This window comes from Aotus nancymaae, unplaced genomic scaffold (genome assembly GCF_030222135.1).
Source record: "Aotus nancymaae isolate 86718 unplaced genomic scaffold, 86718_ANA_hifiasm-v0.15.2.pri h1tg000008l, whole genome shotgun sequence".
Classification (NCBI taxonomy): Eukaryota; Metazoa; Chordata; class Mammalia; order Primates; family Aotidae; genus Aotus; species Aotus nancymaae.
The window spans coordinates 63,677,845-63,690,290 of NW_026988419.1; the positions used below are offsets into that span (position 1 = coordinate 63,677,845).

The 12,446-nt window shown below is 38.0% G+C and overlaps 1 protein-coding gene across 1 annotated transcript in view; it reads left to right on the forward strand.

Annotated features, from left to right (window-relative positions):
* Positions 1-12,446, forward strand: part of LOC135273584 (low-density lipoprotein receptor-related protein 2-like) — an 86,987-nt gene that overhangs the window by 9,354 nt on the left and 65,187 nt on the right. Inside the window, exons 7-10 of the mRNA XM_064372773.1 lie at positions 1,359-1,562; positions 7,240-7,432; positions 9,215-9,340; positions 10,331-10,461. Of these exons, the coding sequence (XP_064228843.1) occupies positions 1,359-1,562; positions 7,240-7,432; positions 9,215-9,340; positions 10,331-10,461 (654 nt within the window). The remainder of the gene's footprint in view (positions 1-1,358; positions 1,563-7,239; positions 7,433-9,214; positions 9,341-10,330; positions 10,462-12,446) is intronic.

The window sequence follows — 12,446 nt, forward strand, 5'->3', positions numbered from 1 at the left end:
TCGTAATCCGTCCACCTCGGCCTCCCAAAGTGCTGGGCTGTTTCTCTTTTGTTTCTTGAAACATTTTTCTCCTATTAACCAAGATCTTGAAATTCTATATGATTAAACTTTGAGCTCTTTTCTTTTCTTTTCTATTTTAATCCTATCCGATGACAGATCCTATTGACTTTGAGCTCTTTTCTATACTACGTATACCTTTTCTACTTTAGATGTTAACCTTAACTTTGATGGAAAGTACGGCACTTCTCCCCACTTTGACTCCTCCTAGACCACCACTTGTGCCCCTTTCAATCAGGTAATCACATCATCTGAATTCAATCTACTTTTTTTTTTTTTTTTTTCTGTATTCCAAAGTAAACTCCTGAGCATTGGAGTGACTCAGTTCCTCACGTATGGTTTCACCTTTCAGTTTAAACTTTCTTGTATCTGCCTCCATATACCTGATTTTATTCTTACCTTGAAGGTTTTCTTTCTTCCTCTTTGGTTTCCTACACATTTATTCATACTTAAGCCATTGTCTGGGCCCCAGCTGATGATGAAATGCACTCCTACAATATTTGTTTTTCTTATTTTCACTCCTACAACTCTCCTTTCTGTGCCTGTGACAAATTCTTGCTCTCCAGATGTTGCTGTTTCTAGCACAGTATATAAATTCTCTTATTCTAACTCAGACAAATTTGTTAACTTCTTAACTAGTCCTAGATTCAGGAAATCACCCTCATTAAAAAAAAAATGTGTATTTATAGCTATTATATCATTAGTGGGTTGTCTAATAATTTTGCTTTTAAATTCCATTCCTGCAATTTTTATCTTTGTCTTGGGCACACCTCTTTCATCTTCTTGATTTCCTGGCATACTGTCACAATCTTTGAATTTAAACAGCACTTCTTCTTACCTATGTCCTTTATCCCTCTCCTTCCTTCCCTTTTTTTTAACTCCTTTATTTCTTTATATTTCTGCTTACTGTTAATTATCGTGGTATCTACAGTGAGGTTCTTGGTGTAGATCTCTATGCAAAAGTTAATCCAACTTGAGGATTGTTATGGAATTACTACAGAGTTCAGCTAATACTATTTTATAAATTACGCACATGGATATCATTTTTCATATGAATAAATTTTAAGGATACTTTTTTAGGAAGAAGGAAGATTTAATACTTGTATCACCCTCACAGTTGGTTACCTTTTTTTTTCCTTCTCTCTATTATTTCTATGTTTTCCACAAATTTATTTTTTATATTTATTTCAGAGTTATATTTTACGATTTAATGTTTGCTCTATGGATGCATTTATCTGGAATTTGGGAGGAGGGGCAAGAACCATGCTCTGGCTGACTGTGCTGTGTTCCTCTTCCTACAGCTATTCAGAATTTCCTCATCTTTTCATCCCAACTTGCTGTTCGTGGGATCCCATTCACCTTGTCTACCCAGAAAGATGTCATGGTTCCAGTTTCAGGGAATCCTTCTTTCTTTGTTGGGATTGATTTTGATGCCAAGGAAAGAACTATCTTTTTTTCAGATACGTCAAAACACATGATTTTTAAACAAAAGATTGATGGTACAGGTGAGAAAAGTTTGTGTGGTGTGTGTGTGTGTGTGTGTGTGTGTGTGTGTAGATGTTTTGCCTGTTTATTGCAGTGATACTAACTTGATAATTAAAACTTGGTATCTACTTCTTAAGCAGAGTCTTTACTAAGCTTCCTAAATCGTTTTAGATTGAGAAAATAAATCTATTGCTTTTTTATGGATTAAGGTAAAACAAACACCTTTCCTTCATTTTAGAAACAAGTTATCTTTATGAACTGAGATGGGAGGATTACTAGAGGCCAGGAGTTTGAGACCAGCCTGGGCAGCATAGTGAGATCCCACTTGTACCATAAAAAGAAAAAAATTAGCCAGACATGGTGACATGTACCTGTAGTCCCCACTACTTGGGAGTTTGCAGTGGAAGGATTTCTTGAGCTCAGGAGTTCCAAGGTGTGGTGAGCTATGACCATACCATTGCACTCCAGCTTGGGCAACAGAGTGCAACCCTATCTCGGAAAAAAAAAAACCGTGTTACCAACATGTGTGTATTTTAACAATGACCAATATTAATGTAAAAGGAATGTCAAGTGCATGAAACCATTAACAGATTAATTTATTAGAAACTGTTTTTTATACTCAAGCAGCCAGAATGATTAAAGGGGAAGACATCTCTTTAGGGATGCTGGACTATGTAAATGCCGATGGTTTAGCTTGTATAGTAATAAAATTTGTAAGCAGTATAACATACCAACTAAGAGGGCCAGCTTAGGAGCTACACTGCCTGGTTCTGAATCCCAGCTTCCCACATTTCCTAGCTTTGTAACCTTGAGGAAGTTACTCAGTTTCCTTATGCCTCAGTTTTCTAAATATGCAGGTCATACATTGTTCATAAGGTTGTTGAGAGAATTTTAGGATAATATGTGTAAAGCACCTAGAGTATATGACTAGAAAATAGTAAATATTCAGTAAATGTTGGATATCATTATATCTGTTATCAATATAAAACCATATTTCCCCACCCTACCCTGCCCCCAGTCTAGACCTGCTCTGGGGAGGGAACAACTCTTGACTGTTTCTAAATACTTTGTTTATACGACTGTTTCTTGATTTATCATTTTTGATATTTACTTCCTGGTTCTAGGTGAGCATTTTGGTTTCTTACATCATTCTTCTCTCCCAGCTTTGGACATCCATCCCCCCATTCTCCTTAAAAAGCTAGATTGTAATTTTTGGTTAATACTATGTGTTTATATTGTTAATATAATATAAATATAAATATTGGTCACTGCTTAGCCAGTTAGTATTCTAGGATGACATTTCCTGACAATTTTTGACAATTGCTCCATCTTTATTTGTTTACTTTTTTTAATATAACAATAATATATTTTCCCCAAATGCCCCAATAGCTCTATCAAATGCCTAAACAAGATAAAAAGCAATCTATCTATCTATATATTTTTCCTTCTGGAGCCTCTCTCCCCTGTTCCAATTGGGACTGGTTTTTCTCTGGCCTGGCGCACAGCTCTTGTTTTCTGACTTCTCTTTGCTTTTCCCTTGCACTGGACCTGCTATTTGTGGCAGGCCATTTATTTCTCTTTGTAGATTCATTTCCTCATTTTGCTGAAACACATTATATAGTAGCTTCCTGACAAGGATAAGTAGATGCCATATATTTTGAGTCTTTGAATGTCCGTGTTTATTTTGCTCACCATCTTGACTGTTTGGCTGGGTATAGGTTGCAAGTTAATTTAAATCTGGAATTTGAAGACATTGCTCCAGTGACCTCTAGCATCCAGTGTTGAGTCCAGTGCCATTCTGAATACCATTTCTATGAATATGACCTTGATATGAATATGGATATGACATTCAAAATTAATCTTCCTCTGTTTCCATTTTCTCTGGATTCCTTTTTCCTTTTGATTTCTTTTCAACTTTCTTCTTTGTGATGGAAGCTTTCTCCAAATGTCTGTGATGCTAGTTTGGTATTAAGTGTGAGGTTATAAAACCTCACCAGAAAGTCTCTATGTGTGGATAGGCCTTGTTAGCTGGTGAGTTGCAGGTGGGCAGGTGGCTTTGTTGCCAAATTGCTCCCTAAGGCAGCATTAGTGACTCTTTTCTGGAGATGATCAATTTCTCCTTCATAGATGCTTCCATTCTCCTTCTTGGGGTAAGGGGAAGATGTGCGGAGATGGTGGTCTGTTCTGGGGTGATTAATTTCTCCTTCATAGATGCCTTCATTCTCCTTCTTGGGGTAAGGAGAAGATGTGGGGAGATGGTGGTGTATGTTCTGTGAGTGGACAGAGGAAAGGGAGCTGAGGGTGCCCTTTCAGTGTTCTATAATCCTCCTGTACTCAGTTCCACGTCCATCCCAGTTATCCATTGAGCACTCTGCCCCGAACCCATAGCCATTCTGCTTCAGCTCCTCCAGAGAAGAAAATCTCTGGTCCCTTATGGGAGATAGAGGAGTGGCATGATACTCAGAATCTGGGAGGGACCTGGGCGTTGGACTGCTCCTTATCCTGACTTTATCTGAGCCCCTTAGTTCCTTACCCCTGCCTTTCTTAGGACCTAGTGTCTCTGAGTGTGAGTGCACTGAGGCTTCTGCATATGTGGGTGTGTGTCTCTCTTCTGTGGACACTTAGTTTGTAGCATTTTCCCCTTCTTGATTGAGTTATCACTCCTCCAATAACTTACTTTTCAAACCTTTGTTGGAATTGCTCATCTGCTGTTCTTTTACCGTCTTTTAAGTAGCGTTTGGAAGGAAGAGGAGATAAACAAGTTTGATTGGTCAATCTGCTATTTTGAACCAGAAATTATCTTTGTTGAGGACTTAGAATCAGGCCCACTGAGCTTGGAGAACTGCAGTCGAGCTTGGTTCTCAGCAAAAGGCAGTACTGGCTTTCTCAGCTGCACACAGGTCAAGTCTCCCATTGGCACCTCCACAGGTCAGCTTCTTTTTGTTTTGTTGATCTGGAATTCTCATCGTATTTTTGGTAAACTTCAAGTCCATATGCTGAACAAGCTACCCTTTAAAATATTCTTCATAGTCATTGGTTAAACTCTCTATACTTTGGTGAGGAAGGCATTATATTGTTCTTTTTTTTTTTTTTTAAATGTGTACACAGTATATGCAGGAAATGAGTTGTCAGAAGTCACATTAGCCAATGCGGTGGTGTGTCTGTAGTGCCCGATACTTGGGAGGATTATTTGAGGTCAGGAGTTCGAGGCTGCAGTGAGCTATGATTGTGCCACTGCACTTAAGCCTAGGGGACACCTGTCTCTAAAGAAAAAGAAGAAACACATTAAAAGTCACGATTAGCTTAATGAAGCCCTCGGGAGAACTCCTTCCATTAGTGATCCCTTTTATTTTCTAAATTTTCTTTTTCTACTGACTTTTCCCTATCATCAGATAAGCTCAAATTGCTCCATCCTAAAAAATATGCAACTTACCCTTCACTCCATGTTCCTCTTTAGTGATAACCCCTTCACATTTCATGGTCAAGTTTCTTGAAAGATTGATTTGCACTTTCCTATCCCCTCTTCCACATTTCTTATTGATTCCTCACCTCTTGCAGTCTGCCCACCAGGTGACTGAAACCCCTCTCATCCTGGTCACCTCCAATCTCTTCTTGTTAAACTAAATAATGCCTTTCAGTCCTGCATTTGGCACTTTGGCCGTCTTCTCTCAAAAATTCTTTCTGGCCGGGCGCGGTGGCTCACGCCTGTAATCCCAGCACTTTGGGAGGCCGAGGCGGGTGGATCACAAGGTCAAGAGATCGAGACCATCTTGGCCAACATGGTGAAACCCCGTCTCTACTAAAAATACAAAAATTAGCTGGGCGTGGGGGCACGCACCTGTAGTCCCAGCTACTTGGGAGGCTGAGGCAGGACAATTGCTTGAACCCGGGAGGCGGAGGTTGCTGTGAGCCGAGATCGCGCCACTGCACTCCAGCCTGGCGACAGAGCGAGACTCTTGTCTCAAAAAAAAAAACAAAAAAAAAAAATTCTTTCTTCCATGACAGCACACTCCTGGATTTCCTTGTATTTCTTAATCATTTTTTTTTTTTTTTTTTAGTGTACCCTGGAGATCTTTTCTCCTTTGCCTGTTCTACAAAAAACTGTAAATCTGGTGTTCAGCATTGGTCTTCCTCTCTCTAAATAATTTTGTACCTTTCATGCCTTTGATTACCATCTGTGTAGCAACTATAAATAATTGTGGGGAGACTTTGATATAGTGCATTTACTGAGTTTTTCTCCTCCTAACCTGGGGAATAAGGGAAAGACCAAGGAAGCCTTCTTGTAGGTCATGATAAAGTCTCTATGCAAGTTCTCTCTCTGAGGTTCAGACTCACAGTGCCAGCTGCCTTTTGGATAACTCACCTGGATATCCTACAATCACCTCTAAACCAAGTGGATACTTCATCCAACTTCTCACAGGCCTTAGAGGAAGGGCATGACCACTCACCCCTTCCTTGGTGCCCCATCCCCACCTGGTGGTCATCATCAACATCTCTCTCTCCTTTGCCTCTAACATTGACACGTTAACCTCCAGCCATGCTCCTAGAACATATAGAGTTTTCAATCTCTGTCTCTGTCAACCACCCCAGACCTCCACCTTGCCATGTGGTCCATTAGGAGTCAGTGCTCTCAGACCATCCTATGCATCCCTCCATCTCAGCACCCGTTACGCTTTTATTTTTGTCTGTTGGCCTAGTTGCCGCCTCCTCTTTCACCACCTCACTATGAATTACCCTGAGGGTGGTGTCCACACTTCTTTTTGGATGCTTCACTTCCCTTTGGCTTGGTTCCCTCATCTATAGAATAGGAATGATATTAAGGCCTACTTGACTTAGTGGCTGTGATGATGGATGTATCCATGTAGAGTACTCAGTCCAGTTTCTGCCTCATAGTAAGTGCACATTTAATCTAAGCTGTAATTATTATCACTATTAGCAGTACTGTGTTTTCTAAATATCTAGTCAATTGTCTATCACATAGAGAACTTTCTTTTCACAATTCGCTGGATAAATGAATAGAAAAAGCAGTAGGATTTTTTTCTTCCTACTGCAAAGAAAGAGGTATGGCTGTTTATTCTGATTCAGATTGTCTTTAGTGAAAAAAAGAAAAAAGAGGGAGAAAAGAAGGTGTAACAACTACATAAAGAGGAAAGTGGTTTTTTTTTAAAAAAAAAAAAAAAAAAAAAAAACTCAGTTCTGATTTTCCTTCTGGTATCTCTGCTGGTCTTTTCCCAAACTTGGCAACTTTGTGGCTGTGGAAGACTGTTGATGAGAGGGCTGGGCGATGATACCTCAGGGTTACCCTCAGGTCGTACCTGGTGGTGTCAGCTTATCAGAGCTGTCTCCGGGTGGTAGTAGGTGAACTCAGGTATCTCTTCTTCAGATGTTCTGCAGTGAGAAATTTTTTCTGGAAGATTGAACATGGGAGTATATCCAGGCCATACCATTCCTGGTTCTGTTTGTCAGTATCATATCTATTCTTTGAGATCCGAAGTTTGAGGAATGGATAGATTCTACGTTTATCTCATGTTATTGCTCAGCAGCTTACAGAGTTTTTTTTTTTTTTTTTAAAGAATTCCACATGTATTCCTGAAATACGCTCTAACTCTGACACAAAATTTCAGTATGCATTAGTAGGAAAGTTGATGTCTTACAAAATATATTTAGCTTAAAACATGTCCATATTTTAAATTATAGGAAGAGAAATTCTCGCAGCTAACAGGGTGGAAAATGTTGAAAGTTTGGCTTTTGATTGGATTTCAAAGAATCTCTATTGGACAGACTCTCATTACAAGAGTATCAGTGTCATGGGACTAGCTGATAAAATGAGACGCACAGTAGTTCAGTATTTAAATAACCCACGATCAGTGGTAGTTCATCCTCTTGCTGGGTAAGTGTATTCATGTTTTCCTAAGAGCTTGAAACTGTATGTCTTTTACAGTCATTGAGAAGTGATGTCCTCGGGATTTGGTAAGCTCAGCAAATGTAAGATTGAACTGTATTAATTGAAATCACCTTAAATTTTATCTCCTTAGCATAAGCTTCACTATTCATTTTTCTCCTTCAAAAACTTTATTCTGGGGGAGTAAAAAAATTGTTTTTAAACCCAAAACCTTTCTTCTAAGTTTTGGCTTTCCTAGTCTTCATTGAAGTGTAGTGTTTTTCACAGTTGCAGAGGACCAAACAATGTGATATAGATTCAGTAGAGAAGGAGTCAATAGGCAACGGAATTAACAGAAAAGACTCAAATTCTTTCCCTGCTTTAATATATTGATATAAAGCTTAGCAAAACTTGCTTAATCATTCAGCAGTTTTCAGCATAAAAAGTTTTTCAGACCACAAAGTTTCATGTTTCACTGTTCTGTAATTGGTGGTGCCAGACAAGGAAAGACAGAAGAGTTCACAGTATTCCTTTTTGGTTCCTACCTACCTTTCTTATTTAAATATGTTTAACAGCTACTGTATTTATTCAGAACAAATCTGAGCTATGTGTTGTATATGAGTGGAATGATTAAAAAAGACGGCTGGTAACTCACTAACGCCTGATTTCCCAGGGAACATCTGTCCCTGTGCTTCCGTTAGGTGTATAATCTTACCGGCTCCCAAAGCTAGTTGGTGAAGGAGGTATGTGTAAACACCCATTTTAGAGAGAATGAATCTAAGGCCCAGTGAGATAAAGTGACTTGTGAAAGGGCCCGCAGCTATTGGGCAACGGTCAGTATTCAAATTCCAGACCTGTCTGACTGGAATGCCTGTGTGCCTGAGAAAGTCTGCTGCCTCTAGAGTGTCTGCTTTAATTTTCTCTCTGTAAGATAATAAAAGAAACACATTTTAAAACTGATGTTATTATTGATAAGAAATCTCGTTGCCCTATACCAAGTTAAACAGTTTATTTTTCTAATGAATTTGTCTTAACCCAAACCTTTGGCCTCTGGTTTTGAAAAACTGTTGATTCCTTTCCTGATGACTCTTTCTTTTAAAATGATATGAAGTAGTTACATTTTAGAAAGTTACATTTTGGAAAAGACTAATTTTGATTCTTCTGGACCCCATGAAAGAGAAAAAGAGAAAAAGGTGTTTTTTTTTTTTTTTTTTTGCCTCTAGACTTATCTTTTTCTACTCTTCAGAGTATTAAAAAATGCCTTGGGTAAGATACTGTTTGCATTGCATTGATTTGGATGCTCTCCTCATCCGAGATGAATAATTTCCTGGAAATTTATCAATTCCTTATGGAAGAATGACTAGAGGATTCTGGATATTTAATCCAGAGAGAAAGAGATTGAAATCTGTTTTCTTGCTCTGCTTGTGGTTTATTATTTTATTTAACAGCATGGAATATTTAATAGGTAACCTGAATTGTGTCTTGTTAGAGAATATGTTAAACAATAGTTTTAGGTTCTAAAGTCTAAGACAGTGGTTCTCTTCTCTCAATGCCCATTTTAATGCCATTTGTATTTGTGGCTTTGGTTACATGTTGATAACTAAAATTTTAACTGAGAATTATGTCAGTTATACACTAAATATGTTTATACACTAAATATATTAAGCTCAATTGCATATACAGAAAGCAAAATCAGTTGCAGTATCTGGAGAATCTGTTTGTTCTAAATCTCTTGAAGTCATGTAATTTGTCCCAGTGTTAACAGCCTTGATTTATGACTACTTTTTCTAGGTATCTATTCTTCACTGATTGGTTCCGTCCTGCTAAAATTATGAGAGCATGGAGCGACGGATCTCACCTCTTGCCTATAGTGAACACTACTCTTGGATGGCCCAATGGCTTGGCCATCGATTGGGTGTAAGTAGGAATCATCATCCCCGTTACTTAGTTCCCTTTTACTGCAGAACACATAATGAGGCAGTCTGGGGTGGTACGATGGAGTAAGGAAACTGGGACTGCTTGCCCTCATAGAATTTTAAATAATTAATTGGCGATGGGAGAAGAATATTGAATGAGAACACAAAGAACATAAACATAGTTGGCCAGCTACTGCTGTGGTGAAAACTAATGAATTCATGAGTATTCTGAGGAAATTACTAGAGAAAGCTGAATGACAAGATTTAGTGGAAACTCAGGATGGGGGAGGTGGGTCCCAAGCCCCATTGGAAGTAGGGTACAGATTTGATGAACTACAGGCTGTGTGTAATTTCTTACAGGGAGTATCTTGAGTTTAGGAAATCTTTGGAGCCAATCAACAAATGCACATTTGCTTACATACACGTTGGGAGAACTTTAAAAGTATAAGATATGGTTCTCAATAAATCAATTGTCTATCTAGGAATATAGGAAAAGGGATAGAGTAAATAAGCTTATAAAGATGAAAGGCTGAAGTAACTTATGGGAGAAAAGAAGGGAAGAAATGTATTTAACCTTTAAAACGTAGATTACTACCAATGTTTTTCTTAACTTGTTGATTTCACAAGAAGAAAAATAAAATTCCTGGCTCAAAGATAGCAACATTGTAAGTTTTCTAAGTTAATTAATTGAAAGCCACTTCATGAAAGTAGCTGTCTCTTTCTGGGGGACATAAAACTATGAAATTTTTAATAAATGTAATTTAAATTTAAAAAACTTTGTTTAATAAATATGTCAACTGACCCTATTGTTTTTGAATGAGCTCAGTAAGGGTACTCTGATAGTTTTTGGATAAGAGGTAACTAAATTTTTTTTTTTTAATAAAGATGGGGTTTCACCATGATAGCCAGGCTGGTCTTGAACTCCTGACCTCAGGTGATCCACCCACCTTGGCCTTCCAAAGTGCGGTAACTAAATATTTTATTATTGTAGTGCTTCACGGTTATACTGGGTAGATGCCTATTTTGATAAAATTGAGCACAGCACGTTTGATGGTTTAGACAGAAGAAGACTGGGCCATATAGAGCAGATGACACACCCATTTGGACTTACCATGTTTGGAGGTATGTTTTAAAGCAAATAAAAGTGCTTATTGTTTTTATACGTTGCAAGTTACAACAGTAATCTCATCCTCGTGGCATTCTCACAATCCCAGAAAACTGGCCCCCTTAAAATGAAAAAAATTTAAAATAGTGCTGTTATATATAGACAAAACATTTGGTTTGTTGATGGTGTATTTCACTTTTAGATTGTGATTTTTTTGGCATATATTTGTATAATGTTGACAATGTATATGGGTACAGATTACATGTATTGTACAATTCAACATCCCAAATACTTAGTTATACAAGTATCACATGAGGAAACAGTAAATTATTGCCTTCATTTTCAAGAATAAAGCAGCAAGAGCTGTTAATAGTAACTGTTGTAGCATTTCATTGTTCTCCAGTGTTTACAATAATCTCATTAGACATCCCTGTGCAAAAAACCATGACACATATTCATCAACTGTATGTTCACTGAATGACTTTGAAACTTTTTATTCAAAATGTTGGGGAACTGACATCATCTTTGTTTTATAGAAGTGTTAGGTTATGCTTTATGAAGAACAGCAAGACATACTAATTGTTTTTTCATCAACCTTTCCAAATAATTTCATGCTACTAGTGAAGATTGCTGGGAAGCATGAATTCTGAGTGACTACAGTCACAATGAGCACAGCCAATGCTCACCTGCCTTCGCAGCTCCCCTTTTGAGTGCAGGCATGCTGTTGTGAGTTGAGTTGCCAGGACTAAGAATGTAGCCCCAAGAAACAGGTGGTTTGCTTAGTCTTGAAAACAGGAGCTCTGTGAATGGTTGTATAGCTTGTGCACTGCATAAAAATGCCAGGCGAAAAGGGTAGGGAGAGACTAATATCTATCCTGAGTCTGTTTGACAAACCATGATGACTCCAGTTAAAGGGGTCCTGTTTTGTTTAGGTCTACCAAAAGCCCTTCGTATATGCTAGTTGTGTCCCTGGCTGAAACCTCCTACTTTGAATAATTAACATAGTGCTTGAAAAAACTAGACACTCACTATAAATCAAAGACTTTCTCACATGTATAGAACGTATGTGTGACATGTATAGAATGTATGTGTGGAATGAATAGTTAGTAAGTATATTGCATATCCTGTCCTGCTGTCTGTTTATCTGTGGAGGAGTGTGTAGTGTTTAAAAAATGCGCATGAGATTTTTGATGAGTTAATTATAAATACTCCTCCTGTTCCCTTCCTGCCGCCGCCATGGATTTACTCCCATTTCACTAATGATGTCAGACACACGCTATTTGCTGTCACCTAGAAACATTAAAAAAATGTTGAATTTTGCCTGTTCTGGGCTGGAATGTTTTAGGATTCTAGAAAATGTAGTTTTAGTATCTTTTGGTTTCATCAGTATGAAAAAAGTGAATGCATACCCATGAGGGCAACACAACATTCCCAAAATAAAATAATTCTTTGTTTCTTTCAGCATTGCCTTTCATTGTGAATTTCTTTTGGAAAGTTCTTTTGTTGTGCAACACCATAGAAATTATGTACCCTTTTACTAAAGGGCTAGATCTTCTTGATTGTGCATCATGGAGAACTAAAAGACTTATCGAGCTCCTTACTTTTTAAAGCATATTAAGCCACCTTTGTGAGTAGTGGGGCTGGGGTTGCCAGTCTCTAGAGAGAAGATTTAGGGAGTCCAGTGACTGATTGGGCATTGATTAGACCACAGATAAGGAGACTGGTCAAATACAATTTATGACATCTTAAGCATTTTCTGATTCGTTAGGGCTTTCTAGTTAGTTAAACAATCATTAAAGAGAAAGTCAACATTGATGCAATTCTTTCTTTTAAAAATACGTTTACTTTCCTGCTGCAGTAGTTAGTGTAAAGTGAACATGATTAACTTTTTGTTGTTTAGAAACTTACATCACTTCTCTTACCATTCTGAGCGTCATGGAACATTAGTGGTGTGGTTGGAGGTGTATGCACGCTTGTGTTGAGATTTTTATTGATCCTCAAA